Source organism: Synchiropus splendidus, chromosome 3 (assembly GCF_027744825.2).
Source record: "Synchiropus splendidus isolate RoL2022-P1 chromosome 3, RoL_Sspl_1.0, whole genome shotgun sequence".
Taxonomy (NCBI): Eukaryota; Metazoa; Chordata; class Actinopteri; order Syngnathiformes; family Callionymidae; genus Synchiropus; species Synchiropus splendidus.
In genome coordinates, this window is record NC_071336.1 from 15,417,781 (window position 1) to 15,440,103 (window position 22,323).

General features: G+C 43.4%; 1 protein-coding gene across 1 annotated transcript; it reads left to right on the forward strand.

The window, feature by feature from the left end:
- Window positions 1-665: 665 nt before the first annotated feature.
- Window positions 666-22,317, forward strand: actn3b (actinin alpha 3b). Its single transcript, XM_053858609.1, has 21 exons — window positions 666-1,049; window positions 13,621-13,735; window positions 13,981-14,100; window positions 14,458-14,544; window positions 15,633-15,720; window positions 16,056-16,134; window positions 16,306-16,387; window positions 16,761-16,846; window positions 16,920-17,012; window positions 17,242-17,472; window positions 17,700-17,847; window positions 17,940-18,090; window positions 18,566-18,674; window positions 18,786-18,926; window positions 19,535-19,717; window positions 19,790-19,924; window positions 20,114-20,293; window positions 20,356-20,502; window positions 20,601-20,666; window positions 20,734-20,892; window positions 21,372-22,317. Exons 1-21 carry the CDS (start codon window positions 915-917, stop codon window positions 21,528-21,530), a joined length of 2,694 nt encoding a protein of 897 aa, XP_053714584.1. The 5' UTR covers window positions 666-914; the 3' UTR covers window positions 21,531-22,317.
- Window positions 22,318-22,323: the final 6 nt, after the last annotated feature.

Here is a 22,323-nt window from a genome sequence, read left to right on the forward strand (position 1 = left end):
GGAACCTGAACACAAGGGCATCATGTAAAGCCCAAAATGTGTTGTAGTTTGGTGGCATCTTAATAATAACTACAATAACAGTTCATCCTGAATAATTTTAAATAATATTTTAACCGCAAACGCATTTGCATCATCAGTTGTCTGCTGCAAAAAATAAATAAAAATATTAAAATAAAATAAACTGCAGTTTTATTCCGGAATAGCACGCTGCCTAATGAAACATACCATAACTACATTACTTGCTCTATCATTTTTAAATATATTAAATAAATATTAAATAAATATATGTATTGTTGATCCTTATTGCCTAGACAACAATATTTATTACTTTTTCTGGTCATGCACCTTGATGATACAGATTGTTAGCAGCTGTTGCTTTAAATACAGCTTCGTAAAATTGTGTGTTTATGCTAACTCCCAATAACCTTATGTTCAAGCAAAGGTAGAGAGTCCGCAGAAGTTCACTAACAGCAACAGGTGCATCTCTCAGGCCATAAAAACCTCCAGTGCCTGGGGGGCGTTGATTGACATCCCTGCTCACCACTCACAGGCCGCCTGTGGCCGCAGTCGGCGCGCTGCTCCGCCCTTGACACCTTTTTAGGGTCAGAACCTGATACCCACGCGGTCGGTTCCCGTACTTATTGGGGTGCGGTCACGTGTGTCACTTTTGACCAGGAAAGGAGCAGCGGCCGGCAGGGTCTTCTGGTAGTGGGAGCACCACCTCCGCACAGTCACCTCGCATCAGTGGAGTCTGCTCTCTGCAGCCCCCCAACTGTCTCTCTCCCCCCTTTAACGCAAGGCCCCTCGTCTCAAGGAGGTTCTTGCCGTCACGGCGCCAGCGTCCGACTGCTGAGTTACTTTTTTTTTCCTGATAAGCTGAGGGGGACGTGAGAAGTCCAGTCAGAGGCGGCACGATGACAGCTGTCGAAACCCAAATGACATACAGCAACTCGTACACGATCCATCATGAAGAGACGTACATGACCCAGGAGGAGGACTGGGACAGGGACCTGCTGCTGGACCCTGCCTGGGAGAAGCAGCAGAGGAAGGTAGGTGGCGGGTGGGGTCGCAAATACGCACCAATTCAACTCAAACGGCGAGAGTGTTCCACCGTCAATTGCCTGTTAGTGACTCAGAGCTGGACATGTGGGCTTCAGGTTTGCTCGCACCTGGCCCTGCAGTTCTCCTGGAAGCTGCGTGGGCAGATATTTTAGGCTGAGGAACTTTCTCAGTGTTGTCTTTCAGCTACCCCCGATTGCCTTGCAAAACAGTCGGGCTAAATATATTACCAGCCTCTCGGATCTTTTAAGCAACGTCAATAAACCTTTGTCTAGATTTATTTTTTACACCATTCACTCTCACAAGTGTCTTAAGTTTGCACTGGTGAAATGTGTAAATGCAGTTATTTTCGTCTTAATTCATTCAAAGCAAAAATCATTGAGAAATTATTTTGGGTTTTTTTAAAGCGTTACTAAGAAAATGCATTTGTATGTATAATCTAACAATTTAGGAAACAGCGTTGTCAGGGAAACAAGGTTGACAGGTGCGTTTTATGAGTCATCTGACTGATGACGTAACAATCGCAGTCCGGAATGAGCGCCATCTTGGGTGAGTGACGGAAATGAGAACTTTAACTGAAAACATTGTTTAGCAGCATATTTAATGAACATGAATGTGCCATTTCTCTCTATGATGAAGCGCATAATTCTGATAACTCTTTGATATTGAAGAAAATTTAGTTTTTGTTTTTTTTTTTACTTAATTGAAGACCTTTAAATTAGCCAATGGTGATGTTGCTTTACTAGCTTGTCATATTCTTAGCCATCTTCCGTCACCCATGTTATTAAACTATAGAATGTCTGACAATAGCTCTCAACTACTTTTGATATTTTTTAATAATTTTGCTCTTATGAAACAGCTGGTCTAAGGAAGTCCGCAGTTGCTCATTCTTGTGAGACTTTGGGCCAATGTTCACAATAACAGCAGTTTTAGTTTTATGCTCCAGTTGCAGTTTTATTTTCATCCATACATCCATTTTCTTAGCTTATTCCCAGTAAGTCAGGGTTGGAGCCAAACACAGGTGTAATCCCAGATCACGTTTGCTCTTCTTTTTATTTTCCCGTGCATGTAGCCGTTTAGCTGCCATATAACCACATATGTGTAGCATTAAAATCTGACTTCATTTGCCAGTATGATTTAGCTGAAAAGCTCATTAGAAATGCTAAATGTGACCAGCCCCTTCACTAATATAACCCCACAAGTGAATGTCCTGTCAGTCTGACAGGCTGAGAGACCCCAACAGATGGTGGTGTGGAGAGAGAGAGAGAGAAGGCAAGGCTGCTAGTTTTACACCCCGGGTTAGTTTCACAGACCTACAAATAAACATCTTCCTATAAATACTTGTCATCCCGGTCGGCCATGCTTCGCCTGGCTGTATTGCTCCTTTTTGTGTCGAATTTGCTATGAGCTATTTTGTCTCATCTTTTGACGTAGATCACATCATAATGGAATTATAAAGTGCTTACAAAGGCCTTCAGGTCTTGACTGTCAATCCCCCACATGCATTACTCTTCTCCTGTCGGCTCTCCCAAGGGTAAGGGTCACCAAACTCCATTGCTCTTCTCGGCATGTAAAATGAAGCTTAAGAAGTTGATATCAGTCCATAAATATAGCCGGAGAATCCTTAACCAATGTAATAAGTGTGGAAAGAAATCCCTGCTCCACCTGTTCTTTCCTCTGTCCTTAAAATTTCAGTGGAAAAAGCTGCTCACCCTCTGACATAGTGTTTGTCAACACACAGTGATGCAGGGACTGATACTGGATATTAGAAATAGTGTGACTCTGTGTCTGAGTTTTATTCTGGACCTTGGTGTATCCTTACTGTGAAGCATCTCTTGCAGATTGCAATCTTACTGATTCATGGCTTGGATTTGAGCAGGTGTTTTATTTAATAGCAGCAAGAAAAGCGTTTGATATTGTGTCCAGCTCGTGGTGTCGTATATTACAGGAACACCAAAGGTGAAAATGTGTCAGCACACACTTTTCTCAAGGAACTTAAATCTTGTCTGTGGGGATATGAAGTTATAGTTCATTCAGCAAAAGTTTCTGAAGTACATTCGGGTAGAAAGAAAGGAAGATTCCACCCTATAATAACTCACTGTCAAACGCGGTCAATTTTAAAGGTGACTCAGCTGCAAAATTGAATGCAAGATTTATATCGGATGGGATTATGCTGAGAGGAAAAATGAGAAACAAGGTTGGAGAAGTGTTTAGCTTCAGTTAGCCTTTCACATATTGTTAGGTCCATGTTCATGGTAATACGCCACAATCTAGTAACATCTGGGTGAATAATGACCATATGCCAATATCATCCGTGATTCTGAATGGATTTTGACGGTCATGTCTCTGTTCTTATTGACCTCACCAGACATTTTTAGTTGTCATTTGCTTTTTGTGTCATTATTATCGTATGAAGTGAGACCAGCTCAAGACTTTTCATTTGGACATTAGCTGTATCTGCGTGAGCGTTTGTGAGAAAATTCCCAGGCCAGCGTCCACCTGGACATTGGTCTGCCCTCTGCTGTTAGTTAAAAACCTCAAGGTCATTGTAGCTAAATATGAGCAGTACTTTCCCGACCACACACTGTGATTTTCATCCTATACAAATCACATCTTACATTTAAGTTTAGCAACAACAAAACCAGTCCATGTGAAATTTCAAATTTCAAAGTTTTTTCTTCTGCCTTGTCTTAGTGTTTTCTTCTGCTTTAGAATGATTAAGCGTCCAGCTACTAAATTACTGTCTTGAGATTGGAAGCCAAAACTCTCGCTGTATATAAACAAGCATGATGTGGTCAGGACAACAGCTTTGGTCAGTTAAGTAGGTATCACGCTGTACCAAATGTTATGGACTTCAAGATTTTCAATATTAGGACTGTTAATTGTTATTTTGAGTGTCACTCGTGCTAATTCAATACACAGACAACTATCACATTTGTGGTGTATCTCCAGTTGGTGTACGTGGTCTATTGCTCAGTGAGACACAGTACAGACACAGTAAATGACATGTTTTTGTGTAACAATGTGAGTAAGAGCTGGCGCCAACACCACATCAGAGGTGGCAGCATAAACAGTAATACAGCTTCAGTTTCAAACAATACATTCAAAGTGTCAGTAAGTGTTAATCATCTAAATAATCGTTTTAACTCTTACACCGATAATTTATTGAGCACGGCCTGATTAGAGTGGTGGTCGCTCCCTAAGAAACTGAATCCATTTGGAAATATTGAGCTATAAATTGCTGAATCCAGTTGATCCCAGATGAGTTTTCCCTAACACTATACCCCATAAAACAGTGTCAGAATACTTGTTTAGAGTCTTTATCATCACATTCACTTGCTATAAAGGAGCAGCCATGTGATATCTCTCCACTCAACCCGGTATTGCGTCCCTGTGCACAGGCGAGAAGCCAGCCTATGCCTCTGCGTAATCAAATCTGTTGCCTTCTAATCTTATTTTGCTATTTAACAACTCGGGCTCATGTGCAGAAGCCAGGCGCGGTCATTGATCTTGCCACCTACTCGACCTTGCAAAAGAAGAACCAAATATTGTCAACCTGATGATATCAGAGTTTCCTTGCGAAACCCTTGATTTTGATCTGAAACGTTTCCCTGCATCTTTGCTTAGTCATCACCGCCAAAGTGAAGTAATGGAATGTGAACATCTTAGTATCAGTCACACTTCGGACACACACATACACAACGCTGGTTTCATCCACCATGCTAATGTGAGATAACTTCCTTACTAAAATCGTCGGCTGAATTGATTGCCCCGACAAGTATCATTATTAATGCATCATCCTCTATAAAATGTTGATACAAATCAGGATATCACTACTTTGTTAGAATTGAAGAATCTGTCCAGTCTCCGTTTTTCCTGTGCCTCCGTTGTGCTTCACTTGTGGAGAATACATGCATGAGCTTCAGGATAAGTGGAGAGGTGAGAGAGCTTGAGTTCATATCAAATAGCAGTTGCTATTCCAGAAGTTGTGACCTTGTAGGGAGGCTTCTAAAATTGCTTTCCTGCAGAAGCCTGCGGAGGCCACAAGAAGGGCTCAGGATCAAGAGGGTGGTCCTGTGTTGGTTTGTCGATTTCCATGTTTTAAAAAGCCGACAGGCGTTCCCTTGTTCATTTAGAAATATTTTACAACATTAAGGACGGTGAACGAGCTGCTTGCCAGGGCCTGTAATATGAACACCAAAGACGGCATGAAGGAATCCCCAAAGTGACAGGCGTTGCGTGGTGAGCGGCCATTTTGATCTGATCGGGTCATTTCAGGTGTTTATTCATAGCCCTAAAGCTTTGGTTTGTTGGGACTACAAAGACACCACCGGCCAATTTTGTGACCTTGACCACTAATGTCACACAGCAGTTTTGCTCCAAACAAAATGTCAACTCACCTTCTAATGGTCTCCCTGGTAGTAATGAGGCTCGGGGAATGTTCAGCTGAGCTTGTAATGCTGCAGGCAGGGATATTTATAGGAATGCAAGAGGTACAGTCATCTGTTGGCAGTATCCTGAGATGATGAAGATGTCACTTATGCTCATATCAAAACATTTGCTGCATGTTGTATTCAGTCTGCAATTCAAGCAAATTGATTCATTCATTCAATTGTGGAACAAATGCCCTTCCGTCACAAGCAGAACTAACTTTAAATGAGCGAACTCAACTCCTTAAATTAGAAACACAACTGGTCCAGATAGCCTTGGGCTCAGGTAGACCACACTCTCATAAATCCTCTGCAGCCACACTTCACTTGTACCAATATGTCTCCGGTCTTCAGCCGAGTTCGGCTCTCATTATACAACAAAGAGGCTTGCTGGGCTACTGAGCCACACCGTGACCTTGCACACGCACCTTTACTCTCAACCATCCATCACACGGTCATTCCATTAATCAGCTGACCGCGCCAACTCAGGGGAGCCCGTTAGTGGAGTAGGAACCAGAGAGGGAGTCGATGGGATTGTTTATGGTGTCGACACCATCTGAGTGATAACACAAACAAAGATGGTGATTCATCACGTTGCTTTGATAAATATTACATCTCATGGACTTTAAGTATTGGAACCGTGCATGATTTTTTTAATAGTTGCACATAAGCCATAAGAGCAAGATGGAAGGGGCCAGCTTGAGTTTCTTGCTGCAGTGTCTGGATACCAGGATCTTGGACACCTTCCTACTGAGCTTTCTTCACCTGGAAATGCTTTGGTACAGTACCTCACGAATATCAGGCACTGAATCCCTGTTAATGGGATAGTAAGACAGTATAGATAGATGGTAAGAAGTTTCTTTTGGAGTGAGAGCAATGCACCCTGCAGATCCTCCATTATTCAGTCAGTCTTCCTCCTTTCCCCCCACCATTGCTCATAACTGCAGCTATCTATCAAAGACCCACAGAAGATGTATTTTCTTTGTGTGTTGGATTGATCTATCTATCTATCTATCTATCTATCTATCTATCTATCTATCTATCTATCTATCTATCTATCTATCTATCTATCTATCTATCTATCTATCTATCTATCTATCTATCTATCTATCTATCTATCTATCTATCTATCTATCTATCTATCCACCTGCTGCAGATGTGTCTTGGTATGCTACAAATCTTTCATGGCCACAGTAGCTCTCTGACATCTGGCAGGGGGCTCACAAATGCAGACACAAACACAGTGTCCTAGGCCCTTTATCCTCTAAATGCCGAAATAAATCTCTGGGTTTGGCACCGGGCCCTACATGAAGGGCTGATGGTGGTTCAGTTGTCGCTGATATAACCGCCGGTTAATCCTTCATACGGGAGAAGTGGAAAGGAAAGATTAGAATATGTTGTTGGAACGTTCACCAGTCCAAGCTGGAAGGCTTTGTTTTCTTCCTGCATGGACTCTTGACCTACGTCACAAGTGTTCATTGTACTAGAAATTCAAATTTATTCATCAATATTCTCAATGCTGATTTTGAAGACCAGGACAAGCTTGATCTGACCTGGGTTTCATTGCCTTCTTCGTGTTTAGGATTGATATATTTGGTGCAGAAGACAGTTTGATATGGAGGTTGTTTGCACTTACTATCATTGTCCTGACTTGTCCCGATGGCAACTAAGTTCAAGCCTCTATCTGTCTCAGAGGTTGGAATATTTAAAGATGACTCTGGGAGGAAAAGGAAGCAGGGACCATGTTGGTGGAAAATAGGGAGGATCTGGATGGGCACAGGAGTGGATCCTAAATGGCGATCACACCTGCTGCATGTTGTAACACTCCTGTCACCGGCTGTTGTTACTTTAAAACAAGAGCTTTACATTTTGGAGAGTCTGCGATCATGGAGTTTAATTTAGGTGTTGAATGAATGTTGCCTTCAAGGTTTTTTTTTTTTATTTGAGGAAAAAGTTTTCCTGTCTCGTCATCAGTACCTGAGTGAGATTTTTCTGTTATGGTGCTACCCAGTTGGTGGCCCATGAGATGCATCCAGCAAAACATTTCATTTGGCCATCATCACCCAAATGAAACCGCTTATTTAGTCGTACTTAGTGCAATGCTTGTTCTTTTTCCACTCTAGCTGCTGCAGGGGCAAGACTATGTGCTCCTGCAGCAGCTAGCGAGGAATGAAGAAGGTGTATGGGCTATTTGCCGTCCTTTGTGGCAGCAAATATATTCATTTGTTGAAAATGCAAGAGGACAGGCTTGACTACAACCTGTGCCTGCGCTGGTGTTAAGGTTATGTATGACATTAAATTTCCTAAATTTTAACACAGAAATCTAAGCACAAAATAAAAGAATAATAACAGGTTCTTCCCAACACAAGCAAAATTCTATTATGATGCTGATCGTCCTATGACAAGCCCGGACTCAATCCGTAACACTGAGATTTTCTTGCAGTAAAAATGACCTTCATGCTCTTTTGACACACCAGAGGTTGGACAGGCTCAATATAATGTAAAACTGTGGAAACTGTCACTAAGGATTTCTAATGTGATTTTACATTATGTGACACAAGATCTGGTGTGGGGAAACTACTGTAAGTACACTCTGCCTTCTAGCATCGGTCAGGGAAGATAACATAGTTATGTCGTGGGACACCTTTTTCCCTTTCCTGCTTTCCGTTAACCATTTTCTTTCCTGTGTCAGTGATTCTGCTGTATTTGTGACAGTACCTGGGGAGATGATAGTATTTGTCATAAAAATAAGAATCCCTGATTTTAGTTAATGACTTCACCTGCCTAAAAATCCAATGAAACCACAGCCACCGCATCACATTCCAGAAGATCCTTTTGCGTGTAACAGGTGGATGTCAACTGACAAATCTAAAGAGCCGTCTGAACGGAAGCATCTGAGAATACCTGTCTCGCATCAGTGTGAGTCCAACACCAGCTGCAGGTTTTACCTGACGAGTCAAAATGTTGACCTTGAATTACTTTGAAGGACCTCTCTTTGAGGAGACCATTCTAGTGCACCTACAGTTTTTACTTTTTTTCCTGGGATATCTTATTAAGTCTTTAGTGCAGGTTACCATTATCTCAAGGATTGAACCGAACTAACAACCTTTACCTCATTTTTAACAAAGCGCATGTGCACTTCTAAATACAACTTTTATGGGGCACATTTGCCGACCACAATGTGAGCTCATGGCTTGTATATTCATCTGAATACTGAAACCTTTTACCTCTGTGTTTATGTGCTGCTATGTTTAAGCATGCTACATGTGAGAAAGCTGTTGTTTGTTTTGATCCTGTGTGTTTGAGTGTTGTAACATACGAGGTTGTGTGGCGGCTGTCAGACAGGTGTAAGATAAGGGTGCTGTGATCGACAGGTGTTGAACAGCAGTGCGACAGAAATAACACAGTGATGAAGTAGTCTTTAGTATGACAGTGGTAAAGGTGGTGAATTAAATATGCTGTTATTGTTTGATGTGCTTTTTTTCTCTTTGTGTCAGTTTAAGTGAAATTATGTTTGCAGTTTCTTTTAATACTTGAATTGGAATCTACTGTCAAGATCTTACATGCTATTGTTGTATTTAGCTATTTTTTTATGTTGTTGCAATACTGTTTTAAGTGAAGAGTTATACATTAATTGGTTGGTAGTGTTGGTAATATTAGTAGTAGTAGTAATAGCAGTAGTACTGAGGATATATTTTCAAATACAAAGTTGAAAGTTGTTCCTAATATTTGGCTTATTTTGGGGGGCTTTAAAAAAGTGAAACTTGGAAAAGCACATTTCTTGGTTTGTGGTGTGTCTCGATAATAAACATGCAGAGTAAATATCAGTGTGTTGCCATTTCCTGTGGCTCCGCAAACATGGCATTTCTCAGTTTTCCTTCATGTGTACGTTCACTTTGTTGTGTTACCAGCGTATTGGTTTGTCTTCATTTCACAAGATACTGCTTGCAACACAATTACGTTTCACAATACTGCTTTTTTACTTCCATATTGTTGTGAGTGGGTTGTCTTAAGAACAATCTGCATCCAGATTCTATATATGCTTTCAGATTTGTTCTGAATGTGCTGCTTATTTACAGTACTGATGACACATGCTGTAGGAGCAGTATACATCCCTTCTGTCTCTGTAACATGACTTCCCCTCTGAGGCCAACAGGCAGCTCTGCAGTTGCATCAGCTCCTCTGTGGAGCCCAGCTGAATGGGCTGGCAGCAGGAGCATGTCTATGTGTGTCAGCTGTATTGAGGGTCAGCAGCCCTGATTGCCCTTGGGAGGGGGGCAGTTATGACAGGCACTCTGCTGGGCTACTGTGACCTCATTTTACAAGAAGTACCCAGGAAAAGACCGGGCCAGACTGACAGGTGCGGCTCTAACAGTGGAGAAAGCAGATGTGGGAGGGGGGGATGGCTGGTGACTTCATGCCGGTGGATTTTAAAGTCCACCACAATCATTAAAACTGATCCAGGGCATGAGATAATGGAGCTTTACAGAAGCAGAGGAGTTAAAGTTGAGCCTGACCTGAGCGAGGCATGATGCTAATTGTTATCGCCTGTTTGCGCCACTACCTTCAGTTGAGTACCTAAGGTCACATTCCAAACAAACGGGGGGCTTCATTTTAAACTTGAGTCGTATTTTTCGATCCGTTCCATCCGTCGTCCTGCTGCTGCTTACTCTTAGCCTCTTACGGTTCACCTCAGGAATCTTGCCTTCTCAGCTGTCCACTGGTGTCCAATAGCCATCCGATTTAGCCCCTTCCCTCCCCTCCTCCTGCCGGCGACTCCTTCTCCCTCCTCCATCCAACTTTTCGTCTCCTCTCTGCCCCACTGGCCTGTGAGTGCTGGATTAGGAGGCTTTCTAAATTTGGTCATGCATGTTAAAGGATGGCAGCACCTGCTTGGAACCCCGGCTGGTAGAGCCACGGCTTCTGCTCTTAAGACATCAAATTACTCTCAGGCCTGGGCATTCCTGTCACTCCTGTCACGTCTCCGCCTCTCTCTCACCACAAAAATCAATATTCAACATATGACAATACTTTCCAAGACAAGGCAGTCCAGTCGAGAGCAAGACCGAGGCACACCATAACTTGCATTAGTAGTAGAACATTAGCTTCCACCAAGGTTTTCCTTCACACTATCAATGCCACAATGTATTATATCATCAACAGGAATGTCCCCACAGAGACGGTGCATGTCTTGTGTGTGAGTTCATCAATGCAATTGACTCATTAAACGAGTATAACAGTGACAATGATAAAATACTGACACAGTCTTTTTGAAGGCAGTTGATGGAAACTGTCCAAGTCCAGCAGTTCACCTTTCACCGTTGTGGGGTGCTGGATGTAACAAATGGAGCTATCTATAGCTTTAACTCTGTCTACAGAATTCAATTTTCATTGAGCATATATTTGTGACATTTGAGACCATTTAATGTTGGATCAGATTCTAAATAGGAACTCTCACCCATTAATCTGAATTTAAGGGGTGAGACCCTCAAGTCAGCTTTATGGGTGTCAATTATCTGTTGAAGTACTACTGCAACTTTACACTGATGTTAGAATACATACATGCATCCTCTGGGCCTTTGTGTTTTACAATTATAGCCATTTGAGAATAAATGCATAAAGCCAAACTTGAAGGAAAGTTTCTCAAATTTCTGTGCTGTGCTTGTCTTCATATTGAAATGTTATCTACCATAACACTTTGCCCTCATTAAAATAAAGCTCTTGCAACTTTTTTGTAGCATTTTTGGTGGAATGGCATTTTAATGGTTGTCATTTTACATTAAAACAAAGCTTGTGCACGTACTGTAGATTCGTACTACTGTCTTCATATTGTGCCGGTCCCATTGGTTTGTCATCGGTGTTTGATTTATCTGGCAGCAATATAGTAAGAAGTTTTGCCTTTACAAATAGCACATACATAATTGTTTTGACTCAGTGGGCATAATTTCAGCATCGGTGTTGCACAATGGAGAGGAACGAGAGCAAAAGTTGGAATGAAGAAACAAAACAACAAAGCAGTTTATTTTTTCAATGACTTTTCAAGTCCATTGCACTTGAATCTACACCTATATTCATACCAACTAACAGCAAAACAGTGTGACACACATTCCCAAACCCTGGAAACTGAGAAGCTGAGATGGCTCAGTCACTTCTTTGTGAAATTCACAGTAACCTTTTGTAACTTATTCTGACAAAGTTTCTGATTCATTTATAACCCATGACTATTATGACAAGCTCTCACATCATTCACAGTCAATACTTTAAACCCAAGGAAGCAGTTTAACTGACCTGTGCGTCTCTTTTAGCAGATTCAGTTTGTCGGACTAATGGCCACCAGCATGTACATACATTCGCCTGGATTCTGTATAATTTCATGCATTCCGGTGTTTTAATGCAAAATCTACAACCTTTCACTCAGCTCCAACCTTGTTATTTCTAATTCATATGTCTTTGTGTCTCCTCACTCTGCCCACACGGCCGTCAGATATTCAGCTCATGCACTTATTCTGCCTGTGCACCCGCCTCCACAGGACCCGGCCGTTCGTCAGATTTTGTCTGCTGCAGCAGTAGCACATAATGACACACATCCACACTCCCGTCTAATGCTAAACACAAGAGCCCCTCAAAGCTCTTTTCAGTGATTGATTGGATGACCTGGGTGAACTGTACAAAATGTCCTTGATGTGTTTAGCTCATGCTGGATGGCAATTGTTCGGTTGGACACTGGCACACGTTCTGCAGCAGCTCTCAGGAGGGATGCACCTGCTATCGTGGCACTCTGGAAACTCTGCTGCTGCACATTGGATTTGAGCTTTAAATCATCTTATACGTTTTCTTTAACTTGTGCAAATTTTGTATGATGATGGGAGAACATTTGTTCCATTTTTGTTGCCGTCACATACGGTCTACTATTATTACATTTTTAGATGTGGTGTGCACATGACATTCTATCATACAACCAACAGAAATCTTAGACCAAGATTAAAAAACGTAATAAAATGATAATAAAAATGCTTGATAGCTAGGGGTTCTGCCATTAAACACACAAGTTGTACAGACTGAACACCAACTGAGAATGAATGAGTTGAGCCTATCTTAGCTTATTGAACTTTAGATTGTACCGTTATTGCACCTACCCTTTTATTTATTCATAATACATCCTCTTCTGTGGCTGGATTTGGAGACAGAGATTTTGAGATCTGCCTCGATCAAATGCTTTCAGAAAAGATGTTACTGTACATAATAATTGTCCTGCCTCAGTCAGCTGTTTTTTGTTTGTTGGTTGTGGTTAATGCTGCAGCCACTACAAGAAGCAAATGTTTTTCACCAGAAGCAAACAGGTTCAGGTTATATAGTGTTAGTGTGTGGGTGGGATTTCTCAAGTTAATCCATAAGCATAGACAGTAATGCTGATAACTGAATTATGGAACTTGTGAATATGTGTTTGGTTGTCTGTCCATGTTCCATGACCTGTACAGCACCGGCAACTGTGGTCTGATGAGGATTCATGAAAACCTCTTTTTCCAAGTTCAGTGGTGGCGCTCTTGTTTTTAATATGATATGGTTGCTCTAATCCAAAAAAATTGAAGCAGCACTTGCCATCTAGTGGGTAATGAAAATGAGGACATTGTTTCATGAAGACTTGTCAGTCATCACTACTGGGAGTCTGAGCCCACTTTTTGGCCCAACCAAATCAAAGTGGATTTTGTTGTTGAGCTTCTGTAGCCTCACAAAATATGTCATTAAAACACAGGCTGTCAAATAATGAAATCCCATAAAATCTACTCAATTTGATGGAGGCACTCTAATCTAATTTATAAGGATTTTTGCCTCTTGGAAAAAAAAAAAAAAATCATCCCCCTGGTTTTCGGCTTGTCTCAGAGTCATTCTTTTGGTTGTTTCTGGGAAATGCAATCTGCTACTCTAAAATTCTGCGGGGTCACACTGCTATGTCTTTGTGTGCAGAGCGGCTTATATAGTCAGGAGAAAGCTCAGGTCTGCTCAGCCGGTCAGAAAGTTGTGCTTTCATTTGTTCTGCTCCCTACTGTGTAATCTGCGACTCAGGAAGTGCCGCATGCCTCTATCTGATTGTCTGATTCATGAAACTTGTTTTAATCTTTTATTCTCTCAGACCTTCACAGCTTGGTGCAACTCCCACTTGAGGAAGGCCGGGACACAGATCGAGAACATTGAAGAGGATTTTAGAAATGGCCTCAAACTCATGCTCCTGCTGGAGGTCATTTCAGGTGCCTCCCATCAGCCCACACTTACATTTGCATTTGGTTTCTGTCTGACTCACGCTTCAACCTTCAGAAATCTCTTCTAGGAAATAATTCCAGGAATTATTCATATTCTGAACTCTTAACATCACAAGCAGTTGCTCTTTCTCACTGTTATGTTTTATTCAGTCCAATTTCAATTTGGAAAACATTTTGGAGACAGCGCTTTGGCCATAAGGAAAATAAAGTCATCTTAACTTCCTCATTTTTAGGCGAGAGGCTGCCCAAGCCTGATAAGGGCAAGATGCGTTTCCACAAGATCGCCAACGTGAACAAAGCCCTGGACTTCATCTGCAGCAAAGGAGTCAAGCTTGTGTCCATCGGTGCTGAGGGTGAGCGCGGCCAGTTGTTACTTAACCTCCTCATTGGCTACCATTTTATCGTGAGGAAGTAGGAAGGCTGTGATTCATTTGAAGTCATTGTTTGACTGTCCATGTCCATGAATGCATTCATTTGTATTAAACATGATTAACAGTAAAATCTTTCATAACTTAGTTTCACAATATGTTTCTGCGTTCTACACAAAGCCAGGCTCTAATCCAAATCCAGTCTTTTGTTTGAAGATGCCTCATACTATGCAAAATGAATGAAATGAAAAATACATGCAAAAGATGCACCTTACTGCCTCTACTGCTGTGACTTTGTTTAGACTGCATAAAAAAATCAGTATTTATTTATTCATTTTTCAGAAATTGTTGATGGTAACGTGAAGATGACTCTTGGTATGATCTGGACCATCATTCTGCGTTTCGCCATCCAAGACATCTCTGTCGAAGGTGAGTGTTTCCGTTCATTACAAGATGAGAAACTGTACTCTAGGATATGTCACGTTTCTGTTTCAGTGAATTTTGGATGAAAGAGAATACTTCACCCTGTGCAAAGACTCTAAATTTACCACTTTTAGTCATATTTGTTCTTTTGCTTGCTTTTTTTTTTTTGCAATCCATGGGGTAAATATCCAGAACTCTATTTGGAGAGAGTAGTGTATGAATGTATTCACCAAATAATGGAAGCTTGATGGTTACATGATGAAGTATATTCAATTATAGTCATGTTGGAGCACGAGGGAGTAGGGAGAGAGGATGGAGAGCAGATTTAATGTCCATTGGATTCCAGTAAGTTGGAAAATGGTCCAGGCAGCAGAAGACGTGTGTTGTCTATATGCCATACTATACGTGAGGCTACAAAAATAAATACTTTCTGATTGGTCTATAGGTGAGAGTGCTGTATAAAGGAAAAAAAGGTATTGTAATTGCTGGATGATGTTTTTTTCTTGAAGCCTCATCTTACATACCTCACCGTACACATCACTGCATCAAAAACAAATGCTGAAAACAGGACATGCATCTACAGTATTATTCCTGTTATTATTCCTATACCTGTTAGTTAGATTCATTTGGTTTTCCGTATTTGTGTTTGAAGTACATTGTTGTATGATATACTATATATCTGACTGATGCACCACGTTCCTGAGCTCATCTTTCACTGAATGTCTGGCGCTTTCACACAATTGCACAGAGAGCTCCTCCTACTTGTATGTGAAATCCAAGTCCCCTTTCTCCACGTCCTCATCTCTGACCCTCGAGTTTTCTCTTCTCTTTTAATCGACCATTTTCTTCTAGCTCTTTTTTTACATTACCACCCACTTGCCTTTCACCGCTTCATCTGAAATATTCTGAATCCAGACAAGCTTGCTTTGTCAGATGGAATAGTCCTTCAAGTATGTCAAACTAAAGTCAGTCATTTTCTAAGTCAAATGTGTATCACACAATACACACTATTAAGGTGTATTAAGGAATTTCTAGGTGCCACTGGTGAAGCGGCGAGTATTTCTGTCCTCATCTTTTGACTCTCATTTCTTCAGAGACATCTGCCAAGGAGGGTCTGCTGCTGTGGTGCCAGAGGAAGACTGCCCCCTACAGGAACGTCAATGTGCAGAACTTCCACATCAGGTGAGGCAACGCTTAACACTAAAATATGTGATTGTCGGAAAAACGCCCATATTGTTAGTTGCTAAAGCATAACTGAAGCCGCAGCTCGAGTTCGGTATTGGGCAGTGAACCTGCACAAAGAGATCAGATCATTGAAATGTGAGGACAGAAACAGACGCATTGTGTTATTGTGAAGAACATTTTTTAAGTCTTATCTCATTTCATTACTGCAGGACATCTGAGTGTCATCTGCTTTGTATGCCTTTTATTCTTATCTTCAAGCTTAACTTATTCACCATCTACTCTCTAACGCTTTCTTCACCTTCCCCCTGTTTCTCCTCTTCTTTGTGGCTCAGTTGGAAGGATGGCCTGGCTCTGTGTGCCCTCATCCACAGACACAGACCTGACCTGATCGACTACTCCAAACTGAGAAAGGTGCCACCTCTTCTGGTTCCCACTCTCATTCTTTCCTTCCTGTTTTTTTTCCTTCATTGAGTCATGATGAGACTTGGATGTGTTATTTAATAGGTTGACTTCTGAGTACATTTTGAAGACGAAGTGAGTAGAAAAAAACATACCCATACCAAGTGTTACTTTTGTTCCCAGGACGACCCCATTGGTAACCTGAACACCGCCTTTGAGGTTGCTGAGAAGTTCCTGGACATCCCAAAAATGCTTGATGCTGAAGGTGCGTTTTTCGCCAAATAGAAAGTACTCTACTACTACTACTTTTGCTGAATACTGAATTAATGTCAGACAGTCTGATGTGACGGACTGTGGTGTGCAAGTTTGAAAGAGTCTACTGCTCAATTAAAAGTGAATCAGCAAAACAATCTGACTTCAGCCTCAGACTTTCCCTCCAAGACTACCCCAAAATCCATTTATTAGGACATGAACTTGCAACAAAAGTTTCACAGACTTTGTGTTTTGTACCTTCCACTTGTTTTTACATTGAGGTGCTGAATGTTTTAAACTGCTCAGAAAGAGCTGGACAGATGCATCATGTTGACATTCTAAATGGGATCGTATCAGTCACAGAAAATGCGTGTCTTCCCTTCCAGATATTGTGAACACACCCAAGCCTGATGAGAAGGCCATCATGACCTACGTGTCCTGCTTCTATCATGCCTTTGCCGGAGCTGAGCAGGTCCGGCTAAACTCTGTTAAATCATATTCAAAAGTTTAGTTGTCAGTGTGCTTGACTTGCTTCTCTCCTGCAGGCTGAGACAGCTGCCAACCGTATCTGCAAAGTTCTGGCTGTCAATCAGGAGAATGAGAAGTTGATGGAGGAGTACGAGAAGCTGGCGAGTGAGGTATCAACAGCCTCTCATATTTCCTCAAGTCATGTTTATGATGTTGAAGAGAATATTGTGACTGATTCTCCTTCAGAATCTTGCCCAAATCTATTAAGCAAATGCACTGATTTAAATAGGCACTTCATCACTGCCTGATGTTGTTTCTGAGCTCTGCTGAAGGCAGGGAGTTAAAAAAAATCAATGATAAGTGTTTATATCAGCATCATTCTTCTCCTCCTGCGTGTAGCTGCTGGAGTGGATCCGCCGCACCATCCCCTGGCTGGAGAACCGTGTGGCTGAGCAGACGATGCGCGCCATGCAGCAGAAGCTGGAGGACTTCCGTGACTACCGCCGCGTCCACAAGCCGCCCCGCGTCCAGGAGAAATGCCAGCTGGAGATCAACTTCAACACCCTGCAAACAAAACTGAGGCTCAGCAACAGACCTGCCTTCATGCCCTCCGAGGGCAAGATGGTTTCGGTGAGAGCCCCAGTAATGCATTGGTTTTCAGTCGCAGGACTAGACTTGCCTTGCCTAGTTCAATAATCTCCAAGATCCATATGGAGGTTATCGCTTCATATTCCATAAAACAGAATATAGTTAGGAGCTTCTCTTGGGTGTTGAACTTGCATGCAACTGTATGGTATGTATGTATATATGAAAGCTGACTTTATTCTCCGAGTGAAAAACTCCAATGTCTGCAACAGGACATTGCCAATGCTTGGAAGGGTCTGGAGCAAGTGGAGAAGGGCTACGAGGAGTGGCTCCTGACTGAGATCCGCCGCCTGGAGAGACTGGACCATCTGGCTGAGAAGTTCAAGCAGAAGTGCCACATGCACGAATCCTGGACTTCAGGTGAGCTGCAGGGTTGTAGTCAGTGGAAATCAGTTATGCACAGACGTGTGGGAAGTTCAAAATAAACAAGGTGAGGCCTCCTTATCTTTCAGGTAAGGAGGACCTGCTGTCCCAGAAGGACTACGAGTCGGCTTCTCTGATGGAGATCCGAGCCCTGATGAGGAAGCACGAGGCATTTGAGAGCGACCTGGCTGCTCACCAGGACAGAGTGGAGCAGATCGCTGCCATCGCCCAAGAGTTGAAGTAAGAGCCTCCAGAAACAGATGGGGCTAACTACCGGGCACCATCACGGCAAGACTTGTTTCAAAAGACAAAAAAAAAAAAGTTTCTTCTCCACAAAGACAAAAGAGGGTGGGAGGAGAATATTGATGAAGGTGAAAAGATGAAAGAGGTTCAGATGCTGCTGAAGTCTCATGTGGCCTTTTTGCTCAGATACTTCCGATCCCATCGCTTTGATCTTGCATATCCTTTAAGATGTAAGCTATCATTAACTACCCTGCCCAGGACACCCTGCTCTCCTGAGCCTGAGGGAGATGCTTCGCTCCCCTCCTCAGTGACCTGGCCCTGCAGAGAATCAAGGATGCATGACAACTGGTGCCTTGTTATTTTGTGGAAAGCCAGACAATGAGTAGAAATCCACCGTGTGACTGAACTCCAAAAGTACCTGTGATACTTGGATGTATCTGCTTGGAGCCAAGTGTTATATGTGTCCCTCCAGTGAGCTGGACTACCACGACGCTGCCACCATCAACACCCGCTGCCAGGGTATCTGTGACCAGTGGGACAACCTCGGCACCCTGACCCAGAAGAGGAGGGACGCCCTGGAGGTGAACCACATGCATTCATTCAACTCTTAACTGGTTCCTTACAAACCTGTTCATCATTGAGATGAGGGATTTTTCGGACAGCATTAACTAAAATAATGTGACACGTTCCAGCGTGTGGAGAAGCTGTGGGAGACCATTGACCAGCTGTATCTGGAGTTTGCCAAGAGAGCTGCCCCCTTCAACAACTGGATGGACGGAGCCATGGAGGATCTGCAGGACATGTTCATTGTCCACAGCATTGAGGAGATCCAGGTGTCTCACAAGTTCTCTTTGGGTTCTGAGTCAGAGAAGACTTTAACATGTTGAGCGACGGCAGAACCCGAGGGAAGATGAGCTTGATTTTGAGTTTGTCTCTTGAATCTTACAGAAAATAGTCATGTCCTGTTGTTGATCAGGTTGCTCTCACTTTACTCAACCTACAATAACTACTGTCTAAGCTGAGAGCCTCCATCCTCATACCAGGGCATTACATCCTTGTCTTTCAGCACCATGATTCTTATCTTTTAACTCCACCTATTAGCCGAACCCACCTGCAGAATCCTATAGTGATACGACATTACACCTACTTCTGTGAAAACAAGACAGAAGAAACAAGAAAAAATTCAAACATTGTGTCCAGATTTTCAGAAAGAAACCAGTGTACATTTGTAAACAACAACTCTAGTTTCATACGGTGCCAACATTTTCATCAGTACTGTTAAAGATAATAATAATCTACTGCTATTTTGTGTACTAAAACAAAGTTATGTTATAACTGCCCCTATTGGGTCCTTCTTATGCCAGATAGTACTGATTTTTTTTTTAAAGCTGAAGAGGTTAACATCTGCCCATGATGACACCCTCATTCTCCCTCTCTGCAGAGTCTGATCACAGCTCACGATCAGTTCAAGGCCACTCTGCCTGAAGCCGACAAGGAGCGCATGGCTACGATGGGCATCCACAATGAAATCCTGAAAATCGCCCAGACCTACGGCATCAAGCTGTCCGGAATCAACCCGTACACCAACCTCACCCCTCAGGACATCAGCAACAAGTGGGACACTGTGAGTGTCCCTCAGCGTGAGACCTTGCATGTTTCTGTGGAAGCGTCTGACGGCGGTGTGTGCCGTGTGTAGGTGAAGCACCTGGTGCCCCTCAGAGACCAAATGCTGCAGGAGGAAGTAGCCAGGCAGCAGGCCAACGAGAGGCTCCGACGCCAGTTTGCTGCCCAGGCCAACATCATTGGACCCTGGATTCAAACCAAGATGGAGGTACGCGTTGCTTTGGTAAAAGAAGCAGGGTTCTGCAGGTGAAGGGGGAACTTTGGGGGAGTTTGAGGGATCTCTAGATGAGATGGCTGGTGATAGCCTGCTGCTGTGATGCCGCTCATCACCTGTGACTCCGGTACAGCCAAGGTGTCAGAACATTTCACTCAACTTGGTCGGTCTGTTGACATGCAGGAGATCAGCCACGTATCTGTGGACATCGCCGGCTCTCTGGAGGAACAGATGAACAGTCTGAAGCAATACGAGCAAAACATCATCAATTACAAGTCCAACATCGACAAGCTGGAGGGAGACCACCAGCTGAGCCAGGAGTCCCTCATCTTCGACAACAAGCACACCAACTACACCATGGAGGTGCCCCCACACAGCCTTCCTCCCCGCCCGTGTCTCCGTGCTGACTCTTCTCTGTCGCGCAGCACATCCGCGTGGGCTGGGAGCAGCTGCTCACCACCATCGCCAGAACCATCAACGAGGTGGAGAACCAGATCCTGACCCGCGACGCCAAGGGCATCAGCCAGGAGCAGCTGAACGAGTTCAGAGCTTCTTTCAATCACTTCGACAGGGTGAGCTGTTCACTGCAGCCTCATGCAGACCTGCGACTGACATCTGTTTTCAAGTGCTCTGAAGTAACAGCTGCATTTATCTCACCGTAACGCTCCAGAAGAGAAACGGCATGATGGACCCCGACGACTTCCGTGCCTGCCTCATCTCCATGGGCTACGATCTGGTGCGTTCACTGCCCGCTAGACTCACCAGTGGCTCAAATGTAACCACGCTCTTCGCTGCCGTGACAGGGTGAGGTGGAGTTTGCCCGCATCATGACCTTGGTGGACCCCAACAACACAAGCGTAGTCACCTTCCAGGCCTTCATCGACTTCATGACTCGCGAGACCGCAGAGACAGACACCGCTGAACAGGTCATGGCCTCCTTCAAGATTCTGGCCTCAGACAAGGTGAGCGGCCCCCCAAGTACCCGGATCTTGAACAACAATGAATGTTCCCCTTAAATATCTGCTCCTCTACTGACTCCACTTCAGTTTGAACTAGTTCAACGTTGCTAAGTGACAGACATCACTTGCTGAACTGCCCACTTCCTTTTTTTTTTTTACTAAAACACATCTGTAGACTGCACCCCCTTATTAAACTGTGACCACAGCTGAGGGCCAACAAGGACCTTGAGCACCAATGACACCACAGTAAGGCATCTATGGATGCATTGCATTATGGAGTACTGCCAGGGTCAATCCTTGAGCCATTGTTGTTTACTTTAAATGGTTCATCACATTTTCGGTGCATACACATGACCATAAGTGCTCTACACATTTCACATCCATTCTCTGAGACACACACCCTCACGCATCAGTCAGAAAGACTTGACCTTCCTGACTTGACTCATGCTTGACCTTTGCCCCCCCACCCACTCTCTTCTCAGAACTACATCACAGTGGACGAGCTGCGTAGAGAGCTGCCACCAGAGCAGGCCGAGTACTGCATCAGCCGCATGACCAGGTACATCGGACCTGACGGACCCCCCGGTGCCCTGGACTACATCTCCTTCTCCAGCGCCCTCTACGGAGAGAGCGACTTATAAACCCCTGAACCCCCCTTCCTCTTCAACTCGTCCCTTCTTCCCCTATTTCTCCGGCGTGGAGAGAGAGAGAGCGAGTGAAATCCTTCCACACGCTTTGTTCTCATCATTTTTTCCTCTTTCTAATCTTCACCTTCTCTCCATCCCCCCTTTAAAGCCCGGAGACAGGTGGGGCGGGTGACTTGGCTCAAAATCGCCTCTCAACCGCGCTGAGATTTTGAGCGACGCCTCCCGCCCTCTCCGTCTCTCAGATGACATATTTTTGTAGAAGGGTGATTAAAGAAGAAAACGTGATCTAAAAAAAAAGCTGGTTGGCTTGGTTGGTTGTGTATTTGTGCTGCTGCATGCAATGTTGAACTTGTCGTTTCTGTGAGTCACTGACTGCGTCACCCCAAAAACCGCCATCATGAAGCCACGTTGTTGGAGCTCAGAGAAGTTCAGGATTAAACAGAGATGAAAAGAGCAAAGCACTGTGGGTAGGTGAGGCAAGACGCTGACTCAGGAACGGTAACCGATATGATAAAAGGAGCAGGGAGCCCACGTTGGGATGTTTGAACGTGGGGGAGTTGAGGCAGGGAGAGAAGTGGAACGATGCAGCAGAGCGACAGGAAAGTCAAGGAAGAGAAACGGAATGTGGAACCTCAAGAGTTTGGGTTCCATTGGAAGGTCAGCCATGAAAACCTCCCGTGCATGTTACAGTTTATCTTGGCTCCACTCTCACACTGTCCCTATCGAAACACACACAAAAAAAAAAACACAAGTGGAAAAATAAAAAAGGAAAACTCTGTTACTATGT

Bases quoted from the DNA above. Each gene is read 5' to 3' on its own strand.
- actn3b (XM_053858609.1), top strand. From the start codon at position 915: ATGACAGCTGTCGAAACCCAAATGACATACAGCAACTCGTACACGATC. The intron at 14,101-14,457 runs GTGAGCGCGGCC...TTCATTTTTCAG, and splicing joins TGTGTCCATCGGTGCTGAGG to AAATTGTTGATGGTAACGTG. The intron at 20,893-21,371 runs GTGAGCGGCCCC...CTCTCTTCTCAG, and splicing joins AGATTCTGGCCTCAGACAAG to AACTACATCACAGTGGACGA.